The 27,999-nt window shown below is 44.5% G+C and overlaps 1 protein-coding gene across 4 annotated transcripts in view; it reads left to right on the top strand.

The window, feature by feature from the left end:
• The first annotated feature begins 2,924 nt into the window (after positions 1-2,924).
• zeb1b (zinc finger E-box binding homeobox 1b) overlaps positions 2,925-27,999 on the top strand; it is a 48,960-nt gene continuing 23,885 nt past the window's right edge. The window contains exon 1 of one of the 4 annotated variants that reach the window (XM_069511982.1): positions 2,925-3,051. Coding sequence is in view for 2 of the 4 variants with exons in the window: in XM_069511980.1 (XP_069368081.1) it covers positions 3,171-3,228 (58 nt within the window). In the remaining 2 variants the exon portion in view is untranslated. Of the gene's footprint in view, positions 3,052-3,088; positions 3,229-3,269; positions 4,262-27,999 lie in introns of those variants that run through there. The other 3 variants (XM_069511980.1, XM_069511981.1, XM_069511983.1) reach the window with 3 other exon arrangements.

Genomic DNA, 27,999 nt, shown 5'->3' on the forward strand with positions numbered 1-27,999 from the left:
ACCCATAGATATTCAGCCGATTCTCTTAGCTTACAGCCCAGATGGCACATAGCTAATGGGGCTGTGGCTGGATGCACTAGACAGAGCTGCCCCCACCACCACCTCCACAACTGCACACCAGCCCCGCTCTCCCCACCCAGCCATAGGCCGCTTTGGGTCGGCCGTCCCACTGAGCTGATCCCCTGGTCCTGCATGGAGCACCATGAAGCTCAACCTTTAATCTCCTAAACGATCCTGGACCTAAGAGGATCAATACTCATTTTCAGGGAGCAGCATGATCCCTTAATGTAGTGCAGGATGGCTGCTTATCCCTCACTCTCCCCCCCGCCGCCAATCCTCTGTTTCAACTCCCCATAGGAAGAGCAGGAGTCAGCCTTTCATTTTATGGCCCACTTTAGTTAAGACAATATCTCAGTTTTATCGCTGAGATCATTATTCAGGTGAATAGCACCTGTATGTTGTCTTCGGGGGGCCTTTATGATAAAACCTCTTTATTAGCTGAGGTATAAGCTTTAGGGTGAGGTGGGTGTTTTTATCAAATCAGATTAATGCCTTGTAATGGACCTCTGACCCAGCTTTCATCCAAATTATGGAGAGGTCACTGAGAAGTGTGCATGTATCAAACAACTTAAGCCGCCCTGTGTATTTCACATTTACCAGTGCATGAATTTCCTTCAGTACAAAATACACATTCATTTGCCAGAGAAAATAAATCACAATTTTAAACTCAGTTGCTTTAAAACACATCAGAGATGTTTTCAGACTATTTCGTATAAGCCGTGCTCGTGTAATTGTTCTTCTTTTTCTTCCGCAGACCCTGAAAAATGACTTCATGCTAATGGTGGCGTGATCCAAGGAAAATGGGAAAGATTGGACTTTTCCATTGGATAACAAGCATCCCGTTTTTCCAGGCTCGGTGTGCAGGGAACGTTGCTATAACCGCATGGTTAGCTGAGCGTCTCATCATTGATCTCTGCTGATGCAGACTGTTTCTGGGGCCTTTTTCATCAGGGAAGGCAAAGAGAAGCTGTGGAGCCCTCCTCTAATGGCAGAAGAGGCCACCTGGAGCAAGTTTGGAGGTGGTGTTTATGCTAAAGCTATTACTCTCTGTCTGGGCAGCCTGCCCTGAGACTGGACTGCTCTGCTGCTACTGAATTATTCACCACACAGATCTGCCACTCTACGTATACAAGCTGTCACATGTAGCTGAATGATAAGCTGATCGTCCCGCAATGAGGAGCTTGTTACCTGGAGTGTGAAAATGCTTTACAGGCAGATTGATATCAAAGTAACATGCTTGTGACATAGAAAAATGTTTGTGGTTAAATTATGAAATCTTGGAGGTGCATTCCAAATATATCATAGAAAGACAGAAGTCAAAGTGGTAACTTCTGCTTGCTCCTTAAATCACTTTCAGTGATTACACAATGTCCCGGCCCCATAAAACAGTCTTTCTTGACAATACAGGACACCCTACTTGAGGAAAAACTGGGTTACAGTCTGGCTGCCACAATAGATCGAACGATGACAACATCTCACATACCAGAGGTCCAGGCAACAGAAACCTTATAGTCATCTGCTTCAAGAATAGCCACAGCCTTGCAGCAACTGCTGCTCCTCTGACCTATAATTGCAAGTCATGGGACCTGAAGCATTATTTCATTCTGCGCTGAGTTTATAAACTTCTTCATCTCTCTTGTCACCACATCTTTCCAGAAGAATTCACCTCAAACTTGTGATCGCACATTTTCTCTTTCCGATTCACACAGAGCTCTCTGTGATAAGTAGAGTAGGTGTGTGTGTGTGTGTGTGTGTGTGTGTGTGTGTGTGTGTGTGTGTGTGTGTGTAGCTGAGGTTGAGGTCTGATTGGACACAGTCTGAACCTGCTGATTGTGCTGGCATGTCTGCGTCCTCTTCATCACGGCTGCAGTGAGCTCGGCTCAGGAGAACAGCAGGGTCTTTCTTTAGGTGGAGGATTGAATCAGTGATGACAGTCCCATGACCTCTTCCTCTGTGTAACACACACACACACTGTCTGCTGTGCTGCTGTCCTACTGTGCTACACACACCCACACACAGGAGCACACACACACACACACACACACACACACAACATGTAAACAACAGGTCTGTAGGTCAAAGTTGCAAAATATCATATTTGAAGGGGTTTATCATATTGTGATGTGCACTGACCACGTTGAAGAAGAAGAATTTCCAACCAATTGTGTTTAAGAGGGAAAGAATATTTTAACCATCCCTAAAAACATACTTTCACTAATCGACTTACTTTATTGTTTTGTTTTGGTATTACTTATGTTTCTTTCATCCTTTCCTTTTTCCAATAGTTTTAATAAAGTTCTATTGCTTCACCTTCTGTCTGATTTAATAATTTGTATTGTATCATTTAGTGTCTTTTGATTTTAAATGACACCGATTGATTTGCTTCTTGCTTTTAGTATTTTGTTTTCTTGTTTTTACGTCGTCTTTGTGACGCACTAGTGCTATTTTTATTTATTTATATAAATCTATACAAACCCGGTTTTTATTTCTACATATGTTTATCTTTTATTTCATTTTAGTCTTACTTGATTTTTATATTACTATGTTTATACCTGCTTTTGCTATTTCACCTCTTTCTCGGGAGCTCTGTGACATTTGAATTTCCCTACGGGGATTAATAAAGTACTTCTTCTGATTATCATCATCATTATTATAATTATTAGTATTGTGGTGATTATTATTAATATTTTCAAAATGACATTCCCCACATTGTGATCAGGTAAATAAACAGAATCAAGTGAAGCTGGTAGTTTGATGTGTTGTTAACAATAACCAGCTAAAACATATGCACCTTTAATTATTACATGGAGAATAAAACATGTTCTGGTGGAACAAACACAGGACACGTTGCTAACAGGCTGATCAGGTACAGCAGCAACACGCAGCCATCATCCCTCTCACTTCCAGGATCCAGGATGAGCGCTGCTGGCAGCCGCGTGGGTCGGGGAGGTGCGGGAAGGTGATGTCGTAAAGCGGAGTGTCGTAAACCAGGTGCGGAGAAGGGGAGGTGAAGGGGGAGGGAGGCAGGGAGGTAGAGAGAAGAGGGGGGGGGGGAGAGGGGTGAGAGAGGAGGTGACTCTCCGGCAGCATTTAGACACAACGAAAGGATCATGGCGGATGGCCCCAGGTGTAAGCGCAGAAAGCAGGCGAACCCGAGGAGGAACAGCGGTGAGTACCAAAAAAAAAAAAAAAAAAAAAAAACTACTTCCACGAAGGAGCCGCTGTCCCCGGGACGCGGTCCCTGGGACCACCGGTGAATTTCAGCGAAAAGTTTGGCCGCGGGAGAGTCGAGTTTCCAGTCGCAGAAAGTGCTGTGGAAGTAGTGAGCGCCTGTGCGGTGCACCGTTATACCTGCTGTCGCGTCTCTCCCTCCGCCTAGCGGTCCTCTGCACCGGGGACCGTTATACGCACCTCACCCCTCTATCCCCGGACCTGCTTCTGCCTCCACTTCATCTTTATTCACCCTCACACACTTTAAACCTCTTTATCCAGCCCGCTTCCATTGATTTACTCACATTATGTCCACTTTTTGTGGTTTCAAGCCCACCACCGAACTCGGACCTGTTTCGTGGGGGAAACGAGGCTCCCTGGTTGTTGTTGCGGACCTCGACGGACTGGTTGTTTGGAACACTTTGACTCGGACCAACATTAGATGTTATTGTGCTTTAGTCAGACGAGGTGGTGGGGATCATCGGTGTGGTTTTTGGAGGAGATGTTAAACTATTGTTCGGCTTCTTGCTTGTGCTCAGTGGCAGCAGGTAGCGACGGGACACTGTTGCTGAGCGCCGTCTAAACCTGTTTTCCTGTTTTAATTCTCGGCTTCGTGTTCGTTTCACGCGGACGACGACATTGTCACGGTGTTTTGAGGCGGAGGGCAGATACGAGTTGTTGTGTTGATCGCGTCCGGCGCGACTCCCCTCGTCGTCGCCCTCGTAAACTTATTGTGACAGTGTTCCGGCTCCGTGTCGCTGCACGGTGTCCGGGGTTGAGCGGCTGAACCTCGGGGTGTGTGTGTGTGTGTGTCGGTGAGGTGTCGGTGGGGAGCTCAGCAGAAACATGGATGTGCTCGCGGAGGTTCCGGGGGAACGAGGGGCATCTCACGCGCTGTTTGTGTGAGCAGGGCGAGCGCGTGCAGCCCATATAAGGACAGCGGATCCTCTCCTGTCGCGCGCTGGGAATCCTGATTTCTCGCTGGACCGAGGTCGCGATCGAACCTCAAACACTCACCTTTTCTTTTCTTTTTTTTTTTTCTTATTATTTGTATTTCATTGTACCATCCATCTTAACTTAAGCAGTAGAATTGTTTTTACATTGTCTTTGAAGCGTTTTAATTATTTGTTATATTCGGGGTTTCACGCACCTTATTTTGCCGTGAAAATATTGTTTACGTGGTTCCAAAGCCAGTAAGATTATATCTTCTGCTCCGGATACTTTTTTTTCCACATTCCTCTTGTTTGAAAACGCTCACTTGGCTTGAGGACTTTGATGTTCAAATGACTTTTAAGAGTTGTTGGTACCGCATTTTCTTGAATTTAACCTATTTTTTAAATTAATTATAGGCGAATTTATTATTTATTATTATATCGAAGAACTGAGCCTGCCCTGACAAAATGCGCTGTCCATCAAACTCAGCCACGCACGTGTGTTTGTGCCTCCCCGTGTTGCTTTAAGGAACTGGGGCAATGCTGGGAATTCGTTGTTATTCTGTTGAAAAAAACTATACTGTAGAATTAAAAAAGGGAAGGAGCGGATCGTTTCCCTAGTGCTAAAAACAGTAAGATCCGTGGGAGGCACAATGCGACCAAATGTGTCTTCTGGTTGAGATTTAAGTGTCATGTGAATTTTCTGTGAGTGATTTGAAGAGTGACATGTTATTTTCCTTTCTTTTTTTGATGGGTTGCAATCAATGATTTCGTTTCTGTCATTCTGTGCGTTTTCGTCCCTGGAGTGCGTGTGCGCTGCTTCACATGCACAAGGTGTGGACACACCTCAGCTAACGGTCCTGCTGTCAAGGTGTGACTGTTTCTCTGCCTTGTTGGAAAAAAAGAAGTCTTGTTTACTAATCTGGAAGCTCATCAGGATGTCTACTTTAAAAATGTAGATTTTTTTTCCCCTCTTCAACTTAACAGACTTTTACTAAACTTTTGTCACAAATGACTCGCCCCTATTGATATTCAAAGTCACATCTGTAACTAAACAGATGTTTTCCCTTTTCACTTAAGCTCCATTTGCTTCTAAGGGCAGTGAAGTTGTGCTTTGAAGTCCTGAGTCTGACAAAGCAGCTGATCTTTCATGTAAATCAACTTCTGCATGTTTTGAGAGCTCCTCTCTAACATTAAATTGAAGGGCTGGTGTTGCATGTCCTCACAGCCTTGGTTTTTGTCACAAATCACTCACTACTTGTAAATGGTGAAAAAAAACTTTACCTAGCCAGGGTTAGGGCTCTGTATAATTTATGGAGCCCTCAGGTTGTGTCCAGCCTGTTATGGCCAGTGGCTTCGCCATGTCCCGGGCTCGCAGGGGGAGCTGACATCAAGGTGAGCTCCATTCCCCGCTGTAAACAGAGAGGTGCTAACAGCCCGCAGGATGACAGGTGTTTGCAATCGGTGTGATACTAAGGCTTCCTTTGACGCTTCTACCCAGTCAGCTCCCCTTAGGAATAGCAGCCGTTCCTTGCAACGGTAATTTAACACAGCAATTTGGGAATAGAGGAATGCACCCGGTATTAACATTCTTTGCAAAAATAAACAAGACTGTCCTGGGACAGCTTTGTACCCGAGCTCTGGAGCTGGAGTCAGTGTTTTCCGGTCAGTGTTAGGAGACACTTTTGAAACAAGCGCTCATACAGGCAGCAAGGATTTCACAAAATGTCATTTTTCTCATCAACATAATCTGACTTTTCTCTTTTCTTTCTCCCTCCATACCCCCCTTCTCTGTCTCTATTTCATATTCACAGCTGCAGCTTAATGAATCATGCATCAAATAAGGAAAATTAGGTTGTGGGCTTGGCACTTGGCAACAACTCATGTAATGTTAAAGGGCATGTTTATTGGCCTGGTAAAACTATACTATTCTAAACTTAGTGCCCCTGGTCTCACTCACCCTGTCTAGAAACTACAAAATATGACCACATGTGGTAAGAGTAAACTAATAATGTTGGGATAGCTACAGTTTGTTTGGTGGAACAAGCCATGTTTTTAGTTACAGGAGGAGGTGGGAATTGTCTCGGCTGGTCCACATGCCACTTCAGTTCTTTAAAAGACATCTGTTTACATTTAAAAGGTCCTCCCCCTGTTGTGTGAAGAGTTTAGCAGAGGAGGAAATTTTTCATTTATCTCACTGCTTTTCACAAACTTCCTCAGCAGCTTCATTTGAAAGTGCCAAGTAAGAAGAAAATCCCCCCGCCTCCGCTCTCTCTCTCTTTCTCTCTCTCTCTCTTTCCTCCATCAGTCTCTTCTCTCTCACTCCTCCTTCCAGAGCCAGCCCTTTATTTCGGGGGGTTAAGACACAGTAGCCAGGGGTGCCTTTGATTGCCCCCTGACCTAGGCACCCATGCGTGCTGAGAGTATGACTTCACTTTCCCCCCCTGTGCCATTGTGAGGCTTCCAGCATGTCCAATTGTGTTTGTGTTTAAGCCTGTTCAATAAAAGGGGAAGAGAGGAGCTGGGGAGAGGGGGGTGTAGCTTTTTCTCCGCTCCCTTCTTCTCTCCACCCATTCCTCTCTGACCCCTGAAATGTTCCTCCATGTTCCCTGTGGAGTCGGAAAGGGGGAGGGATGGAGGGAGTTGGTGCGAAGTGGCTGAGGTGACTGAAGAATTTTACAACAGGTGACAACTGTGGGACTGGTGCTGGTGGATGAAAGCCTGACACACATGGCAGCTATCTCACAGACCTGTATGGACCTAAGGGTCAGAGAAGGTGTATGGTATGCTGCAGACATACATCAGCCAAAATAGCCCATAAAGAATTTTAGACGCTGTACAGGTGAAGTTTACAACCTTTGTTTTTATCACTCGCGTGGAAAAAAGTTCTGCACTCGGCTGAGCCTCATCCCACCACATGTCCATGGGGGTGGGAAACAACCTGTCCTCATCTGACCATCAAAATTATGTGATGTACACCCACACTCCCACCTCTGTTAAGGCAGCTTAATGATTAGCTGCTCCCATGGAGGCTGAGAGCATTAGCCTATAAAAAGGTAAAGAAGGGGTTTTAAACCCAGAGTCAGTTTCAGTAACCCCCTTAACTGCGCTTGGATGTGCTTTATTGGGGTTTGTGTGGCTGAATGCTTAAATGAACCATTGTGTGTTCAGGCTTTAGTGAGAAAGCCTGAGGAGAAAGAGCCTAGTTACCTTTGCAGTTTGCCTGCTCTACCTCATACACTTTCAGTGGCAGAAGAAAAGGCCCATTCAGCGGGCCCGGCATGGGGAGGGAGAGCCCTTTTCACACTCGGCTTGTGGGAAACTTCTCCTCCATACTGTGCATGCCATTTGCATATGACCCATTCTTTTCCCAAAGGTCCTTGCGAGGGAGGAATCCGTGGAACGTTCGCAGAATTCATCAAATCCCTCTCTCACGCGGCCCTCGGGCTCTCAAGAGCCTGCGTCGCAGCACTCTGTGTGACATTTTTGTCTTAGAAATGTAGCTTACATCTGCGTCACGCTCGCTCGCCACAACGTTAATACTGATGCATCCCCGTGGCATTTCTGTCCCGTGTATTTTAAAGTGGCAATGTGCGCTATACCCAGCGTGCTGTTTTTAATGTCAGGCTGAGGGCTTAATTTGGCACAGCAGGCAGGAGTTTCCCTGAATCCCCAGCTTGGGCCATGAGGGGTCCATCTGCATGACAGGACAATGTGATTGGGTGTGCGTGCCTGGAGGCTTCCCCAGCCAATGATGACGCAGCCATCCATAGATCGCCGACACTGTCTCTGAATGGACAGACATATCTGGAGTGGCTGGGTTTGTGGGGTGAATAAAAGGGTGTGGGGGGGGGGGGGGGGGGGGGGGGGGGGGGGGGTGACCCGGGGATGAGGCGGTGGGAGCTTGTAGCGATGTGTCAGCTCAGTGAACTGAACAAAAACCAAACCGTTGCTCTGCAGCAAAACGTGGCCCCCCCGGAGTAGCAGCCCGCGCCGCTTCTTGTCTGCACGAGAGATCGTTTTGCTACTGAAGTAACTAGAGCCGCTGGCGTCATGTGACACAACGCGCTTGTTTTTCCTGAGTGAGTTGTGTTTGTATGACGGCCTTGAACTTAAACACTGATACTGAAACAGACAATGGTGTAGGCAGGTATCTGTTGAGGAGAGTGTAGGGAGGAGAGCTCAGTTGAGTGTGTCGTGTAAACTAACTGAGCAGAAAAGCCTCCTCTGCCCTCCACTACTGACTCCAAAGCACTGAGTCATGGGCAGACAGGTGCTTTTGCAAGATGACATCAACCTTATGAACTCGCCTCCTTTTCTTTTCTTTTCTTTTCTTCTCTTCTTGCTCTCCCTACAGGTGTGGGGGTGAGATATAATATTCTCTAGTAGTGTGTATACTAGAGGGAGAAATTACCTCTAAATTGCCGCCCTGGTGCAGGTAAATGTTGTGTTCACTGTGCCCAGCGCTGTCTGTTGATGTGTGTTTTTAATCATGTATTTGGTGGCTGCTCTTCAGGCCCACAGTGAGTCCCTTTGGGTCTGTCTCCCCCCTCCTTACTCCCCCATCATCACCACTGCCTCCTCTTCTCTCCCTTCCCGCCCATCTATCCCCTCCCCTCCTCTTCTCAGTGGAGCAGTTAATGAAAAAGACTGGACTGACAGAATAAGCAGAAGGCGGGCCCAGTGAGGGGCTTGTGTTTGTGGCAAAAACTCAGACTACTGCTGTAGCGTCTCCTCAGACCACCTGACTGTCAGTTAGTCATCCTTTTATTTTGTCGTCTTCTTATTTGACATGCTGTAAATGTTGTAGGTCTAGTACCTTTTCAACGTGCTTGAACTTATTATAGTCCCACAGTGTTTCTGTCTACAGGGATGAAATTAGATGACATCAGATGAGGAGTAATCCGCTGCCATGTATTGTGCTTTGAACACAGCCGAGTGGCTGGCTTTTTGCCAGACCGTTATGATGATCATATTGATTTTCCTCTCCATAGCACACAGAACTGATAATGGCCCTCCTGAGGGGGCATGCATTCATATTCACACACTGATTCCAGCCGTCCCGAGGGCCACGGTGACTAACAAATCGAGTGGCCCTCCGTCCCCAAAGCATGTGGGTTGAGCTAGCTAAGCTAGGCTAGCCCTGTGACAGCTCCTGCAAAAAAAAAAAAAAACCTTAGTCACCCTGTTTGTTAGTCCAAAAGAAGGCCGGCCGCTATGCTGAATGTCATCATGGATAAACATCCACACTGGATTAATGAGAGGAGAATGGCCAGGCTGAAAACAGAGGGAGGGCAGAAGAGGGGGGGGCATGGAGCATCCACATCGCCCCATTTAACCCATAGACATTATTTTAACCCAAGGGGGAAACCAAGCTCAGACACATTCATTGTATGTTACAGAAGAAGGTGCTACATTATGTCCTTTGGACAGAAAATTACAAACATTTATGTGTAACCTGGATTGAACTGATCATGCATCTTTACAACAGTACACAGATCAAAATATAGGGATAAGGTGTTTTTCTTTCTGTTCTGAGGGTAATTTTAGTATAGGAATGTGCTGTGTTTCCTAACCATGTTAGTGTTTTGTTTTATTCTGTTAAGTCTGAAATCATGTGGTTTGATCAAGTTCCTCCCTAAAGAGACTCAACATGCCTGGCCACTGTTTGAGAAATACCTGTCAGTGAATGAACACTTTATTACACATAGTTAGTGTCACATTAAACCTTTTAGATTTGATGGTCTTTACAATAGAGTTATGGGTTGGGATTGTATTCTTGCTCTTTGTGACCAACCTATAGATTTATGCCCTGTCCACATTAATACAGATATTTTGTAAAACAAATGATTTTCTCTACATCTGGGCCTGTCATCGCTGAAACAAAGATTTTACGAAAGCTTTTTTCGAACGCTTCAGTTTCGGTGTATCTATGTGTAAATGTAAAACAGAGCATTTGGGAAACAGTGACATCACAGCTATACTTCACCCATGCTTACTGAAGCTTAGAGTTTATCACAGCGCTTTGAGCCGTGTGCCAGAAAAGTCTTGGATAAGTTGACAAAACAGAGACAAAAGTAAAGATATAAAGATAAAAATATATATGTAAAAAAAAACTGAGCTGCTATTGTTTTGTTTTTGAACCACCAAAGAAGAATAAGCTCACTGAGCATGCTCACAACTTTATTATTATTTGGTATTTGAAGGATAATTGATGGAAACTTTATCGCAACGTACTGGCCCGGCATGCTTGTTTGAGCATTTGTAGTAATTTTTTCATTCTTTTAAGGACGGAGATATTTTGTAAAACAAAGGTCTTGTTTTTATATAAAAAATATATACCCCAAACTATATAGCCCTAAACCACCACAGGAAAAGAGCCTCTAGAACAAAGTACATTGTGCAGTTTTTTTTCACTCGTGGTCTCTGTCACTCTGAGAACTGGAATCAAGCCAATGACTTTTGACCGGTCTCAGCCCACCTGTCCTGGCTCAGCTCCACTGCAGCCAATGTTCAGGTGTTTACAGTTAAAACATACAGGGCCTCCCCAAGCATGTTCCGTTAATTAGTGTGTGTGTGTGTGTGTGTGTGTGTGTGTGTGTGTGTGTGTGTGTGTGTGTGTGTGTGTGTGTGTGTGTGTGTTTGTGTGTGTGTGTGTGAAATGTGTGTGTAATGTGCGTGGTGTGTAGCGAAGAGAAAGGAGTAGATACCCTCGGATCTCCATAACCAGGCGATCATACATCTGTCTTCTTACTCATGCTGACAGGATCCCCTACCCCCCTCTCTTGTAACACTGGTGCCTGGAGCTTTGGCCCCGCAACTCAATGAAGCGTGCCCTTTAATTGATCATGTTCGAATTGAACAACATCATTAATTAGCACTTGCTCATCACTTGTTTGTTTGTTTGTTTTGTCCTACTGCTCCCATCAAAACGCCCATCATTAGCTATGTGACGTGTCAGCTCGCATGCCAGTGCTCTTACACCATCGACGATCTTTCTCATAAAGCGCCTCGCTCTTCGGCCCCTTCCAGAGTCCCATGTATTCTTTCCTCTCTGCTCTTGTCTTTCTCTCTCTCATTCCTCTCTCTGGCAGCTGCTTTGGCTCTGATTCTCCAACACCAGCAGGTGCTGTAGGCATGCAGAAACTCGGCTATACAGCACTCATAAATAACACCTGACAAAAGTATGAGAGAGCCAGAAGTACAGGCAGAGTGAGCCAGGGAGGCAGAGATTGAACGTTTCCTCTGGCAGAAGAACAGGGTGTGGCTCACGGTCAAAGGCTGGCCTTCTCAAGAAGGACATGTTCAGAATAGAAAGAGAAAATGTGAGTGCTGAGAAAAGAGGGGGAATTTCAGTTTCTTCTTTTTTGAAGGTGAATGTCTCTTTTTCTTCTAAAGTCGGCGTGCTTTCCTCAATGCCAACTTTCAATAAACCCCTTTCATGCAAATTTCTGGTAAATGGATCTTTTTAAACACAAGGCCAGCACTAAGTGACTGGTTAAGGAGGAACTTGAAGTTGAAGGAAGGGAGTGTTATCTTCTTTGTAATTAGGATGTAAGAGCTTGGAACAATGTTAATCGAGCTCTAAAAGCAAATGAAGAGGTCAGGAGAGAATTTATATGCACACTTTTATAATCATCATCAGTAATGAACCAGCACTCGGAATAAATGAACCCATAAATCAAGGATTATTAATGAACACAGCTCAAAATAAAACCCATGCTGTCTCTTTGTCATTTTATGGTTGTCAAATCCACTAGTGGCAGGCGCACATCCTGTCTCATCAGAAGCTATCGATCAGCTACTCTGGGCGAAGGTTAGTTTGTCATTTTCTCTTGCCTCACCGGGAACAAAACCAGGAAGTGTGTGAGAGATTACGGCCCAGGATGCAACCTGAAAGCCCCTTTATCTCTGTGAAAACAAGAGGCTTCCTGCGGCCCTGCTCCCATCCAGGCCACCCCCACCTCCTCGTTCACCCGCCCCGGCCCCCCAGCACCTGTGGCAGCCTATTTAAGGCTCCTCATCAGGGGCTACAGAGACCACAAACCGGGGAAGAAAACATGAAAGCCTGGAGAAAAAATCGTTGCAAAGATGCAGTCCCAACTGTTTCACACAGCACAAAGTGCAAAGAAATATAGCGTTCCTTTTCAGACACATTCAGAAAGCGTTTGCCCAGGTTGAGCCCAAGAATGAATGGTCCCTTTTTTGTGCTATGCACCTCACTATCCAGCACAGAATTGGAAATAGGGTCAAGGAACACTGTTTAGCTGCTTTCAGACATGCAATCAACACTGAAAGGGACTGCATGTGAGAACACAAATGTAGGGGGAGAGGCTCTGGACACATTCTGAGTTTCTCCTGCAGTAGGAGATCTTCCGGCGTATTAACTTTAAGTGATTGGGCATGTTGAGTACATTTTCTAACACGTGACGCACAAAAAACTGAAAAAAAAAAAAAGAATAAAAAGTGGTGCCACACACATAGAGGACAAAGAGAAAGATGTCAAGAAAGCTGTGGGTGTCAATGTGCTTTAAACAAAAGTTTGTGGTATCAGCAGAAGTTATATGTTATATCCAGCCTCTGCCTGCTGCGCCACCCCTCACATGAATGCTAAGGAGAGTTGTTGTGAATGCATCTGAGGAGAATCTCCTGCTGGAAAAGGAGGCGAAAGGCAAAGCAATTCTGCGTACTTTCTCTAGAGTGCCTTCTTAGTGGCTATCAATGTTTCCAGTCCCCTCTGCCTTGCCCTTAAAGTGCCCAGAGCATAGAGTGCCTGGGCACAGTATGACACACAGGCCCTTAGACAAGGCCCTGTTTGTCTTTGTTACTCATCTGAGGAACTTTTTGACTTAAATTTGACACATTTGTGTGTCTCTTTTGTTCAGCTTTAGTGAAGCAGTTATATCCTCTGAAAGATAACTCCTGTTAGTCATTTTACCTCATCTATTTCTGATGTATAATTGTATATTAAAGCTTGTTGGTCACAGAATGCTGCATTGTTAATCAAAACCTCCGTCTTAGAAACCCCTCGATGCTCTTTTGAGTTGCTGCTACAGCTGGCAAGGGTGGTTTGTCTTGACAGTGGTCTGCGTTGAATTTCAATGACCCCCACCCCCCACCCTATCCACCCGGTCTTATTATGCCATCACTGCTAACTGGCCCCTATTCACTGCAGTGTCCTGACTTCCCAGAGGGACCTAGATAAACAAGGGCTATTCAGTCACTGAAAAGCTCGCCCCACCTCCACCCCTGCCAGCCCTGGGCTGTCCTTGTTTTGGTGCCAGGCTGCAGCGCGTCTCGCGCGCCACCAATGCCAGCAGCAGCGGGCACCGTGCCATCAATTCTTCAGCGACACACAGCACACTTTTAGAGGGATTAAACTCAGACTTAACTCTGATAACTGATAAATGGCCTCTGTGAACGCAAAGCATGAATGAGGAGGAAGGCTGATTTGGTGCAAGGAAGCAGTGGATACGTGTCTTTCTGTGTGGGTGTGAATGTTTTCTGCTTTACTTTACTTTTTACTTTAAATGTACTGTGTGTTTGAGAGAGAGGGAGCAGTTATCTGTAGGTGTGGTGTGGTGTGATGTTGTAGGCCGAGCTGACTTCCTGTTGTTACAGTCCATCAGGGAGATCAGGGGTGGGGGATGCTCCCATGAGATTACCGCATGAGAGTCACATGGCCTGGCTGCAATGCATTGAAAGACCATGTTATTTGTGTTTCTGTGTGGCTCAGTGTGTTAAGTGTAGTTAGTGAGTGCATTCCTGACCTCCACCTGAAATCTGACCTGACTATGAACTGTCTCTGAAATTTTTTTTCTGTTTTTTAATTTTCTGTGCCTCCCTCCATCCTTCCTTCCTTCTAATCAACCTCAGAAAAAAAAACCACCTCTCCACAGGGTGCCTCTCATTCTCTCCTTCTCTCCTGACCAGATGTTTAAAAGCTGTTTGTTTGTTTACCCAATGGAAGTCACGTTGATTGATGGCTACCATAAAACTGCCTGCACACTGATGACACATGCCTCAGTATTAGAGTAAAATAATTTGCAAGTGAGAATTCTACAAATGGACCAGTTTAATTCCATCACTAGTTGACCACAGCTGGTATAGTTAAAAGGATTTCAGTTGTCACTGTGCTCCTTGAGACTGAGGACCATTGATAGGCAGAAGGGACATAGTCCTGTAGGATGTTATAGCCCTCCTGTCCTGGATAGCTCCATCACTACCCGGCCGGCCAGCTAATTTAAAGCAGTGCCCTTCTAATCGAATGGCTGTCTGATAAATCTATTGAATCAGGACAGATGTCCGCCGGGGTGTGGAAGTGACACAGCGTCTAGACGGGCTGAGAGGTGAGGAGACGACTCCAACGTGAGTCAGATCCAAAGGAATCTCACCTTCTTAGCTCTCCTTCACTCCGGCCAGTCCAGTCCGCTGACATGGAGCAGCATTTTTAACCAAATCTGTTCCTCCAGAGTGTCCTGCAAGCACACTCCAGGAGGATAGGGAGGATTTCTCAGGGCATTGTAGATTATTACAGACACACGCAGACAATGATTCTGAGGTACACTCAGAAACAACATTAGAGTTGATTGAAAAATGCATTATGGTAACAAGCAAGCAGGTTTACATTTGGGTCACCTTTCATCTTGCAATCCTCTTTGGAATGAACAGAAGCCTAGGCTGGAATCCCATATAATAATTGTATTGCCCTTTGACAGATAACATTGATGTAAAGCTGTTTATTGTTTATGATGAGTCGTTTGAATCCCAGCATGCTCTTCCCCTTGTCCTTGGGGAGCTTATCCCTCAGGCAGGGCTGACTGTGTTTTTATTAAAACCCAGGTTTAAATGGACCAGGTCCTCTGATCGACAAGCAGATTAACCAACTAATAAAACATACATCATGATATATAGAGAGGCCCCCTCTGAGACTCTGGCTATTAATATACAAAAATGGAGGATTACTGTCTGCTTGCCTCCATGGTCATGGAGAGGGGATTAGGGTGCTGGTCCAGACAGATTGGATTTAATGTGTGTGTAAAACTAAATTACAAAGCCCCTGTGTATGTAGACCGATCTCTGTTCTTTGGCTGGGACGTCATCACATACTGTTGTGTAAGTGGATCTGTCATGTCCATTAAAGTTGTGGGTCAGGTCCAACTTGTTAAGAGACAGAAACATTTTGTTTTTTATATTTATTATTTTATCCTCAGTTATTTACGCATCAAATCATCTCATTACTCATCTGTAATTCTACATTATACACCTTATTTTCTGTATCATGTGTCGCTCGATCAAATTCATTTAATTGCCTCTTTTTCACAGTTGTGTCCTTCCCTGATATTTTGTATGTTTTGATGACTCAACAAAATAGAGAGTTACTCTTTAGCCCCTGTTCCACTGATCAAAGGTAGTACCTGAACCTGTACCAGAACTGTACCTGTCCTTGTATGTGGCAAGACTTGTTTGTCCTAAAACGTTGCACATTAATGTCCCTGTACCTGTGTGTCCCTTCATGGTTAAAGGTGCCATTAACTCTTGTAAATCAGTGAGAGTGGTTATGGGTAAAGATTCAGTGACATTAAAGGCTGAAAGAGATCATTCATGACTAAAATAAAACAGGAGAAGTCCGGCAAAGATTTTCACAAACTAACACACACACACACACACACACACACACACACACACCTAACTCTCTTAACTTGCAATCAACAATTTCATAGTTTACAGCATGGTCGACACTGAAAAATTAGTCCCAGTCTGGCATACATATTGTTCACTCCAGTAAGTAATATGACTCCATTTCAGTTTGACACACTGTTGAATTGACAAATTACAAGATAAAGCACGAAAATATTGTTCCTTCAAAAGCATGGTATATTCATATTTTGACATGGACCATCAGATTATCTCATTTTGCAGTAATAAGTCTTTACCTCAGAACTGGGGAGCTGAGGAGTCAAAACCTACGTGTGTTGTAAAAGTAAAGATAAACTTTATGAGACTTGAAAACATTTGTTTAAAGTCTCATCTTCGTTTCCCTGAATCCCTAGTCCATTTCACAAATGTAGCTCTAAGGGAATCCATGATGAACACAGGGAAAGAGCATAGGTACTATTGAAAATGGGATACAAGTGATTATTGACTGTGACTATAATCATTAAAAAGTAAAAACATGTAGCACCCTATCCCACAGATGTCCTCGAGATAGCAGTGGGTGTATGTCCTTTACCTGTTTTAACATGCGGCCCACACAAGAAACACACGTACACACACACCCTAGGCTGTTTATCCCCAAGGGCGCCAAGCTAAAGGAGAGAGAGCCCCTTAATCATGTTCCTGTCCCACATCCTCGTTATCAGCCACGATTAATGAGCTCTCCATTAATGAAAAAAAAAAACAGGAGGTGCCAGCCCCTCCTGTAGGAGAGAGAGGGGGTGAGGATGTGTGTGTGAGAGACAGAGAGAGAGAGAGAGGGCCTGATAGTAAATGCTCCCCAGGTGCAATGACATCACCCTCTAAGGTAGATATGATGGCTGTCACAGCTTGCTTTTGTTAGGGGTGACAGGGTTTGTGTGTTTGTTTAAAGTGTGTGAACGTGCTCTTCTGTGTGTTTGTGTGTGTATGCGGCCTCACATTCAATATTATGTTTTGATTGTTGAAACTCAACCTCTTGGGTCTAATCCATTTTGCCTTTGTATATCTGTCTTCGCTTTTTGTCTACGGCGTGAGGAGGGCAGGAGTAAGGGAGGGAGGCAAGGGATAAGGAGCGCTTGATGAGACAGTAAAGGAGGAGAAGAAGGAGGAGGGGGGAGAGGGCGGCAGGTGCAACGGACACCCGGCACAATCACCGGCGCTCGGCAAAAACAGCGACAGGAAATCAAGGTTGTCTTGGCAACCTGGCACTATCGATTAAGCTTGGCTGTCTCCGGGCTCACATCAGAGTCCCAGTGGAGATGGTGCTGCGTTGGGTTTCAGGATAGAAAGAGGGGGAGGAGTTGATGGTGGACAAAGAGGGGAGGAAAAGAAGTAGCAGGTGAGGAGAGGAGGGTTGGACGATGATGAGTACAGGTGATTGCATCTCGCTCAGAAGCGTCTCGCTCACATTGTGGCTCCGCTCTGTTTTTCCTGACCTGGCCTTACGCCTCGATGTTGCTCTGAATCTCATCTAGATTAACAAATCCAGAATACCTCTCATCACTAAGTCATTTCCATTGTTGAGGCCTTCTCAGAAACATTTAACACGCCTGTGTCCCTTCATCTCCTCCTGCCTCGTTTGTACACTCTCCCGTGTCTGCCTCTATATATGGGTCTATGCGAGCTCAGTTCTCTCTGTGTTTCCAGGCCATTAGTTCACATTGTGCAGTTTGATTTAAGGACCCTGTGGCACACATGAGGAGTTTACTTTTCCATCTCCACAGGGCAAGCATGTTACTGTGCAAACCCTCCACTTGCTCACAGTGATTTCACCAGCATCGTATACTGAGGTGGTGATGTTGCATAAGCCCTGTGCAGAGGTGATCGATACACAGTATAGACTTGTACAGAAGAGTATTTTTGGACGATACCGCACTCAGTTGTTGTATTTTAGTGAAGCTGTTTCCTTCGCTGTCTTTCTTTCGCGCTCCTGACAGAAGGTGAAATCACCCAAATCCCAAGCAGATGTGTCCTCTCTCTGTCTCTCTCCCACTCTTTCTGTGTCTCCCCCCTGTCTCTCTCCAGACCCTTTCACACTGGACGAAAACACCCACTCACATCTGGCTTTTGTCTTCAGTGTGAAAGGGTACAATTGGCTTTCATTCCCGGGTCATGACTGTAGTAGGCAGTAGGTATTTATCAGCCCCAGTTGGCAGTGATAAACGTGACACCCAGGTGGACATGCTCACTTTCATCCCTTCTCCGCACTATTGCGTCTTTCACACAAACATTCTAAACCTTAGCTGCCCATTTACCGACAGACTCCCACACTTACAGGTGCACCAAACTTTGGATTTAAACATGAAGGATCCATTTTACTAGTCTGCACAACAGCTAGCAGCTCACTATAAAATAAAAACTACCAATCCTCTATTTATCATTATTTACCTTTTTTCTTTTATTTTACTTTTCATGTCAAAACTGTCCCGTCATCCAAAAGAATTGTATTTTTCCACCTTCTGTACTTGTTAGATTGCTGATTTACCGCCATCTTCTCTATGGAGAGACAACAGTACAGAACTTGTCCTGTTTCCATCCCTCCCTCTCACTTCCTCCTGCCCCCCATGGTCAGTTAAATACAGAGCAGTCCTCTGTCCTGCCATCATGTGAGTTTTACAGCCTATTTAACCCATGGTCTTCTGGTGAGCCAGGCTCGACATTGTTCCGCACAGTGTGTCATTTGGTGTGCTCAGCATCTCATTTGTGCTCTGCTCTGTCCCTTAAATTAATAGTTTTGGTGAATAAATGCTTTTTTGGCTTCTTCTTCTTCTGGCTGACTGTGTGATGAGAATATCAACACCATCATGTCTGTCTGCAAAATCTGAGGCTACAATCTACTGGCTGCAGGTTTCTAGTCCTCAAACTAAGCTAAGCTAACTGCCTGCTGGCTGTAACTTCATATGTACTGTACACACATAAGAGTAATATCAATATTCTCATCTAATTTTTGGCACAAAAGTGAAATAAACATATAGCCCAAAATGTCAAACTATACAGTCAGTATCATAACTTATCAAAGGTTGTTATTCTATATAGACTGAAAATTATTGTGACTTGTGAATTTTGGTATAATGACTAAACTCCTCAGATCTTGAATATTTAAATCATATCAACAAGGTAAACAACTCTACTGTCAATTGACACTTATTCAAATCGTAAAATTATCCCTGTCCTTGTCCTGGTTCACTAACACACAAACAAATTGTTTGACAATTGCTCCCAAAACAAATCTTTCATTATATGCAAACTTGAATACTTAAGCCCTGTAGTAACCCGTAGTATCAAAGCAATTATACATGCAGGTGAGTTAGACACTAAAGTTAGTAAAATTGAGTCTGAGTTTATACTTAAATGAATTACATCAGATGCAATGAGTGCAACACACAGTGGTTTAGAATAGAGCTGAACACAACACAACTGTATGTAGTCTAGAGTAATGCCTTACAAGACTGTACGGGCGCCCAACATCCCCCCTTCCCTCTCATCTCTCTTTATTTGGGGCTATTCTGGGCTGGACTAATGTGGCGGCGATGCTGCGTGCTGAGTGAGTCAGCGGTCATTAGGGCGTGCAGACAGCACTCCGCCGGAGGCCACAGGAGCCAGTCAGTCTAATGATGAGGCCAGTGAAGTGCCGGGGACCTGAGCGCTCAGGACGTCCTATAGCTCCATCCAATTAGCCTTTTCTGGCCCCGCCCATTGTCACCGTTACTTAGCCCGAGCAGGACAACTGAGGGCGCACACCCCATTTATCTGTGTTTCCATCTGCTAAGGCAGAGCGACAGAGTTTCTGATTGATGCAGTACTGGTGATATGATAAGTTTTTCATCTTGCATGCTTGCACTTTATTCAAACTATTTTATTTCACATTTATATGTGCATTAGCTTTTGTAAGCCAGAGCAAAGAGCCCAAAGTCTTGACCGTACGCCTGTATGTGTCAGTCACTACTATCTGTAGTAGCTGTCGTATAACTGACAGAGCGAGAGACAGGGAGAGAGAGAGAGAGGCTCAGTCACAGTACTCAGATCCAGTCATCCTCCCCTGGGAGAGGCTGACTGAACAGGAATGTAAACATGGCAGCTAAATAAACTGCTGCGTGGGGCACAGAGAGAGAGAGAGAAGACAGGGAGGACAGAGAGAGAGAGAGAGAGAGAGAGAGAGAGCTTTTTAGAGGTGACGGGATCACTCAGACAGAAGGGCAGACATTACAGGGTAGATCTTTGCAGTTTGATATGAAATACATCTGAGGGTAAATGGTCTGGATCAGGACAAATGCCATAAAGCACATTTTCTTTGACCATTAGTTGGCAGCCGCTGTAATCAAAGAATTTAACCTGGGAGGGGAGATTACATGGAGGCTCACAAGGACAGCTCAGCATTCCTCTCCCTCCCCTCCTTTTAACACCTTATCTCAACCTCTCACTCTAAAATAAGATGCACTCACACCATGTCACATGGCACCAGCCATCACCCACAGCTCCTCAAATACTCCCTGGACTTTGAAAGCTTAAAAGTGTTCACAGTGCTCTGCAGGTTTTTTGGTGTGGAAAAAGAGTAAAATGATTGTACTGCAGTGTATCTCCATCGTCTTTATGTGTTTGGTTAGCTCTTGAAAAGCTGTCTATGCTGATGGTACACAGCAAAAGATTAGTGTTGTTGTTGTTGGCCTACTGAACATATAGTCTTCTTTCCACTGGTCCCAGTTCATGCATCTTGAAAAGCACCTCTACATCTGTGGCTTGTTCAGGCGCCCTTCTGCTCCACCCCAAGTAGACATGTAATCCTTCAAGCTTGTTTTGATGTGGTGACGTGACTGTTGAGCACAGGTGCTGCCGGCTGCTGCCATGAGGTCTTTCTGGTTGCTATAACCCAGGGCAGGTGGCAGCCATTACGGCTCTGTCTGAGGTAGCAGCCTGGCACCATTGCCGTTCCCACAGTGGGTTCTGCTTTCTCATTCTACAGTGGCTACCAATGGTTTCGACAGAGTAGTTGATTAAGATGAGCTGGCCTGGCGCAGTGTCACAATCATCTATCCCTTCTCAACCTTCCCTCCAAAGTTACCAGGACTTTCACAACGGCACTGCTTTTCATCCCTCCTTCTAGGTCCCTGCTCTTCCCTGCTTTGCTTTTTTTCTTTTTTCAAGTGCCTTTCATTTTTTTCTAAGGTCGATCAAAGAGAAGAGGTCTACAGAGGTGTTTGGAACCCGACTCAGTGTCAACAAGTAGCTTTCACTGCTTTCTCAGAGTCCATACCTAGTTTGCTTGAATTTTCTGTGTAGAAAATCCCCCCAACAGCTTCTGAATTCTTTATGTTTGGTTACAGGTCATCCTCTTAGAAGTTTCAGATTTTTTATGCTACAATGAGAATTGTGAAAAAAGTTGAATCATTATCAATCTATGGCAGAGCAGATTAGATGATGCCAGGCTTCCTAATAGGAACCATTGACATTATACTTCAGAATACAAATCTATTCTAACACTTGCTAGCTCAACAGCCCATCCTGCTATTCTACCTGATGTCTTCATTATCCTCTCTCTACCATCACTACCCTCCCTTCCATCCCTGCCTTGAACGCTGGGCGCTGGGCCAGAGGTGCTAAACAGCATCTTAACCTGGTGTCTGAGCTTCGACTCATCCTTTATTCATTCCCATTAAAGGAGCATGAGAGTTGTTCTCTCCCTGTAGCTGCTGCTGTTTCCCCCTCCATTAGAAAGACAAACGGCTGCAGCGCAAGTGTACCTACCTAGTCCCCCATACATAACTAATGGGTGGGTGTGAATGAAATATGCATGCAGGGTCTCTCCTGATACACGTAAGACAGACAATATGGCGATGCAATATGAAGACACAACAGTGCAGATGTATAGGATTTGTGTTACAAAAACTCTAACAGTGAGCCCTCAACCCACTCTGTATTGAATTCAGAATCATGTCATCTGATTAGTCTACATTTGTAATTGTTTTCATGTTTATTAAATTCGTTCCCATGCTGGTTTTCAAAGTGAAAAAAACAAATCCTCATTTGAGAGAACTGGCATTCATATTGGCATATAAAAAACTGAGGAACAAAAACATAAAAGCAATACTACACACAGTCACATAGAGCACACACATACCTACAGGAGTGCCATTTAGCAGGCAATGTGCCAGAAATACTCTCCAGGATGTAAGCCTTTAGGTAGAGTACACATACACACACACAAAAACACACACAGGCCAAACAATATCAGCATCTCCCACCTTCACAACGTGGTTTCACTGTGAGGAGTCTGGTCGTGTAAAAGGAAAATAAAGGAGAGATAAAGAGCGGACAACAGACGATCGGAGGAGAGGAGTGAGATAAAGGTTAAGAATGGAGATGAAAATTGAGAAAAGTGCTACGCCAGCGACTCTGGCAGAGAGATGGACAGGAGTGAGATTTTCTGCCGGCTGGTGGGATTTTGAGGGAGTAGGGAGGGGTTGTGGTGCTGGTGTTGTGCTGGGCAGGTTGGAATATCAGCATTTCCAGTGGACTGTCTACCGCACCCTTTCTCTTTCTCTCCTAACCCTCTCAGCATTGCATAGGCTACATCTCAATCAATTAATGTAAATTGTACAATTGGTCAGAGACCTCTGGAACAATGATCATTGACATCCTATAGGAATTGGAGTTGGGCGGGGTGCTGGGTGAGCACCTGAGTAGTAATCCTGCCAATTAGCTTGGAAGGATCCATTTAAAGTGAGCAGAGGCATTACAGACGGGTGGAGAAGGTCAGGATTTTCCCTTTAATCCTCACACTTCTGATGGCTGAAGAGAGTGACGGGCCCAAGAGGCTGCAAACTGTACAACTATCACAGCACGTTTGGAAGAGGGGGGAAGGTTGGGGTATTTCATTAATTTCATTAACAAAGCAGTTGCCTATCCATTGCAGCAGTGCATGGACTGATTTGATGGTAATCTATAATCTGTAGGCTTTGGTGCCACTGCTGTGCTTATCAGCCAGGTTTGTTTGGCCAGGCTCAGAACGTTGGTTTTAACAGGATGACAACGTTGCACGATTAACCTTCGGTGGTGTTCAGTGCTGCGCTTTTTATCATTGCTGTTGTTTTTGTTTATGCATGAATGGGTTGATAGTGTTGGGGGGGTGCCTGTTCTCTGGCATTTCAGTGCGAGTATGTGTTTTTCTTAGTAGAATAGAAAATGCTGTTATACAACAGAAAATTGTTCATTGTAATGACTCATTTAGGTGTGATCTGTTCCCATATTTTCCTTTAGTGCAGGATATCCAGTCTGTGCTGGCAATTCAGTGTTAAACACTAAGCGATCAGCCTTCTATACATTGTACATGAGAATGCATTGTTGATTTCATTTGCCTTTTAAATATTCTAACCCCATCTCTCTTTATCTACCCTGTAATCTGGTCTGTGCTAGAGCTGTTGTGTATTCTCTTTAATGGTATTATTAATCCATATTTGTTGGTGCTTCCACCATGTCACTGTGTGCTTGCTGGAAATGCAGCAGACAGTGGAGCTGTTGGTGGTGACATGTACAGCTCACATGGCGCCAGCTGCTTTTATTGGACAATAATGGGAGGCTGCCATGGATGACTTACAGGGACGCAGCCGCAACCCTCCATATGGAGGGGGTTTTATTTGAAGACAAGACGCTTGGTGCACATGTGGAAAGTTTTGCTATAGCACAAGTGAACCATCGTATGATGTATTTTCTGGCCTCAGAGGCTTCACACAGCAACACCTATAGCTGTGTGGGTGCGGTTTTTGGGTGGATGAATGATTGCCACATGATTTCTACAACATGCATCATAGGTGATGTGAGCCACTGTGGAACATTAGTAGTAATACATTTGTTGTACTTTATGTGGTCATGTACTGTTGTTTTGTAGTATACATCTTGTGTTATGAGGAGCTGATGCTAATGATGTTTGCTTCTCCGTATCGGAACAGGAAGTCAGGTTACTGCTTGTTTCGAATGGACAATAAGGCAGCTTGTATATAAGTCAGCCCTCATTAGTTCATTATGTGGTTGTGGGATGTGTGAGCTAATGAAGTAACAATGTTATCAGATTGACCAAGTTCAGTGTTGAGGGGTAGTAAGGGAGTACTAGGGAAATTCTTGAAAATTGAAAGATTGCATAAAGGGATTACTTCACTCTGAAATGTAGTTGTCGTTTACTTATCAAATTTTCATCTAGTTAGAAAATACTTGCTTTGCAAGGGTCTACCTATCAAAAAAACCACAGAGCAGAGTCCATGTAATTCAACATTAATAATGTCTCATATATTTTTGGAAATTTGTTTCTGTCCAATGTTTATGCCCACTTAAATGTCTGAGACTTTTGGTATGCCAGCTAGCCTTCTAGCTTTGTGCAGCCCTGCAGATTAACATCATTGTTTTTTATATCCTTTTCAACCATTTGATGCTGTAGGAAAAAAGAGAAGCTAAAAACTGCATTGTATGATGATATTTTTATTTGAAGAGAATTAGTTGCAAAGTGAAAAGGAAAATGTTCTATTTAACAATGAATCCAGATATTTTTATTTATGCTGTTAAAAAATGTCAAGGATAAATTGGGTCTTCATCCTTTTTGTAAGACTAAACATTACCATTAGAGAGACCTGTGGATTTTGGCTATATGAGGTGGCAGTATTGTGTGAATGCCATATTCATTCACCATTGTAAAAACAATCAATGTAAAAAATACATAATCTAATAAAAAAAAGGATGTAAAAATAGTGTACTGTAGAATTAATATGCTATACTTTTACTCGGTAAAATGTTGGTCTGTGATGTACTCCACATACACATTCATTTATTTTCAGAAAAATACATAGAAAGAGTAAATGATTAACGTGTGGACCAGGTGACCACATAGATCAATCTCTGCTGGTCATATGGTCTCACCTGTTGGTCATCTGCTGTTTTTGCTTGGGTCACATGCTGTCTGGCATGACACACAGCCAGTCTAGCTTCCTCTAAAGGAGTCACCATCCTGTCTCCTCTGGCAGGTACTGGAAGTGTTGTGTCAGCTCTATGATGGCCTCCTCAACTTCCTCCTTCTCATAAGTTAAAACTTCCCCTTGTGTGCAAGAAAACACATGAGCAGGTTGGTTGCTGTGGAAAAACATATCAACGATTGTGGTTTAGTAATAAGGTGACAAATGGAAATTCTGGCTTAATTTTAAACAGGACAAATGCTAGTACCTCGACAACATGAGTATTTCATGTTGATGTGCAGAGCCAGTTTCTCTCTCTGTTCTCGCTCTCTACTTTCTCCCTCCCTCTCTCTGTTCATGTCCAGTTGGGGCACCTGGGAGGAAGCAGCTGTAGGTGGTGATTACAGTTTAGAGACTCCAAAATAACCTCTCCTCCTCCCTGCTCACTCTCTCCCTCAGTTCTCTCCTCCTCAGCCACCCTCTCCCGACCTTTTCTCTGAATCACCCCACCGTCCTAAAAACAAATATGAGAAGTGCAGAATACAAAAAGGAACGCAAAAGAAAAACAGCCCAAATGCTCTAAATTACCTCAATTCTGAGCTGCTAGTCTCACAGGGGCTTCATTAATGTCTGTCCCTATGTGTGTTTGTTGCCATGTAAATAAAGTGACTAGTACACGCCACCCGGCTCATCAATATGAGCAACGGTGGGCTCAGCTCATACAGATGAACACGGCATGAATAATATTAACTGAGCATTGCTGCATATGACCACCCCTCTCTCCACCCACATCAAATGTGTGTGTGCATGTGTTTACTGTGCTAAAGCTCCCATCAATCACACGCCCAGGACCTTTCAACAAGCCACACACACACACACACACACACTCTAAGGTACAAACACATACTCCTGCTGAGTTTATTAAAAGCCAGTGTGTTATCACTGATCTGTCTGACAACAGCTGTACACCAGAGCACAGACACACAGACAGACAGACACACATGCACAAACAGGCAGCTCTAACACAACCCATCAGCACAAGCCACACTCATGTCAGTGGTGTGACAAGAAGAGCTAGTCCTTGGACAGAACTGTCTTTCTTTCCTCTTCCTCTCGGCTACAGAGAACATCTCCACAGTTGAACAGGAAGGTCAGTGTGCAGGGTCACGCGCTGCCCAGTGGAATTCCCCCTGAACTGCAGGGAGCTTACAAGAGCAAAACATATCTCTGTTTGACCCAGTTCAGATACTGTCAGTGTCAGAAAAAACTAAGCACAAGCTCCTCTTCTATCCACGCTGATTTTCCCTCAGACAATCTTTGCTCGAGCAGAATCCTAACCTGACATCTGCACTGCTCTGGTGAGTAATGCAATGGACAGGTCACAAACTGCAAATGGTGATATCAGCCCTGATGTTTGCTGCCCTTAAGCAGGGGTTAGATCTATTGGGTGTCCTTGGTAAAACTCTGCCTGTGTGTTATTTAGCAAATCGCTGAATCCCCATGAATGTGGCCTTCCTGGAGGAAGTCATTGCTCCATGGAACTCCCATAGGGAGTGGTGTTATGTAATAAAACTCATAAAAAAAACTGAGGTCACAAGGACAGGTCACTTCAACAGAAAGTGATTGTTAGGCTCCTCTGATAGACAGCCATTATCATTATAGTTGTAGGTTTTGCTTCGATCAGACAGAGGTCTGTGTTTCTGCAACATGGGTGTAGGTGACTCTATCCCAGAAAACATCTGGCTCTTCCCTGTTGAATGACTTCACATCATGGCTGACATCACATGGGATAGTCCCAAGAGTCCAGTCCAATGATTGCAGTGTGCTTGGGTAATATAGGTCCCCACCCTTTTGCGTACAAGAAAAACCCTGGACTTAGTTGCTACCCCCTGAGGCTTAAGGATGAAGCTAGCATCTGACCAGAGTGGGAAAGATCATGAAGAAGCTGAATGAAGAACAAGACAGCTGTATGGAGCTTGCATGCCATCAGAAAGAAACAGCGTTGTTTGGCTGGCAGTTGCAGTAGTCCCACAATTCAAATGCACTCAGTCTCAGAGTCTGGTTGACCTACTTTTGTTCCGTTTCCACGCTCAAAAGCAACAGCTCATTTTTCTTCTGTTTATGGTTTAATTTGTTTTGTCTCTTTATTTACACATATAAAGATGCAGTATGTAATTGGCAAGTGAAGGAGAAATGCCTAAAAACCCTCCAGGGGACTTGAAAAGTGACATTCTCAAGGCAGAAAACTGAAGTAATGTAATACAAATTGTGAATACATGTGTGAATAAGTTTTGACAGTGAAAAAAACAGAGACAGAGATTAGCTTAGCATCTGGCTACATACAAGTACCACAAACAATATCATTCACAGGCCCAGAAAGAAATAAGAACATACACAAAGAATGACAAGAAAAAACCCTAAGTGAGTCTAGTCCAACGCTGGAATATACTATGTGAGGTGATATAACAGAGTACATAAGAGTCCCACAGCAGCACAGTTTGACTCACTGTAGGCCCATTACTGTAGATGGCAGAGGGGAGTGAGAGATCTGAACACATCGATTCCCCCGGCTGGCCTGTCGATATGCCCCTTCGAATTCTGACACAGCGAACTAATGGTCTCTGGGGTTAGTGGCAACCAGACACACGCCCACGCACCGTTCCAGCACCTCTGGGTGTAATGGACAAAAAAGGGCCCGTCAATATATCAATACATGATGACCTGCATTTACCTGCTGCCTCAGCCGTTTCACCAATCAGCTCCATGGTTGAGAGGGTACATTAACAATGGTGCTTACTCAATCTGCGATTTTTCATTTGTCCGCCCCTGCTCCACAAACCAAAGTTTACATGTAGATATATTAAGTACAGTCACAGTATTGAGCTGGGAGGCAGTGGACTACTTTGACCCCCTCAAACACAGTGAGGCCTTGCAACACATACCGATCCGCCACCAGAATAAAACAAAGATAACTGGTTTTAATGTTATGATTGGTCTATACAAACGCACACGGGTCGTTCTCGCCTGGTTTAGCATGACAGATGTCCGTAACTGTCCATGTGACACACCGTCTGTAGTCCACCCTCATGGTCATTTAACAGCAGGGTAATGGTGTGAGCAGTGCTGGTTGACTGCTCCTCGGCTCTGGCCGCCCTGGAGGCTCATGT

The sequence above is a fragment of the Paralichthys olivaceus genome, chromosome 17, assembly GCF_024713975.1.
Source record: "Paralichthys olivaceus isolate ysfri-2021 chromosome 17, ASM2471397v2, whole genome shotgun sequence".
Lineage (NCBI taxonomy): Eukaryota > Metazoa > Chordata > Actinopteri > Pleuronectiformes > Paralichthyidae > Paralichthys > Paralichthys olivaceus.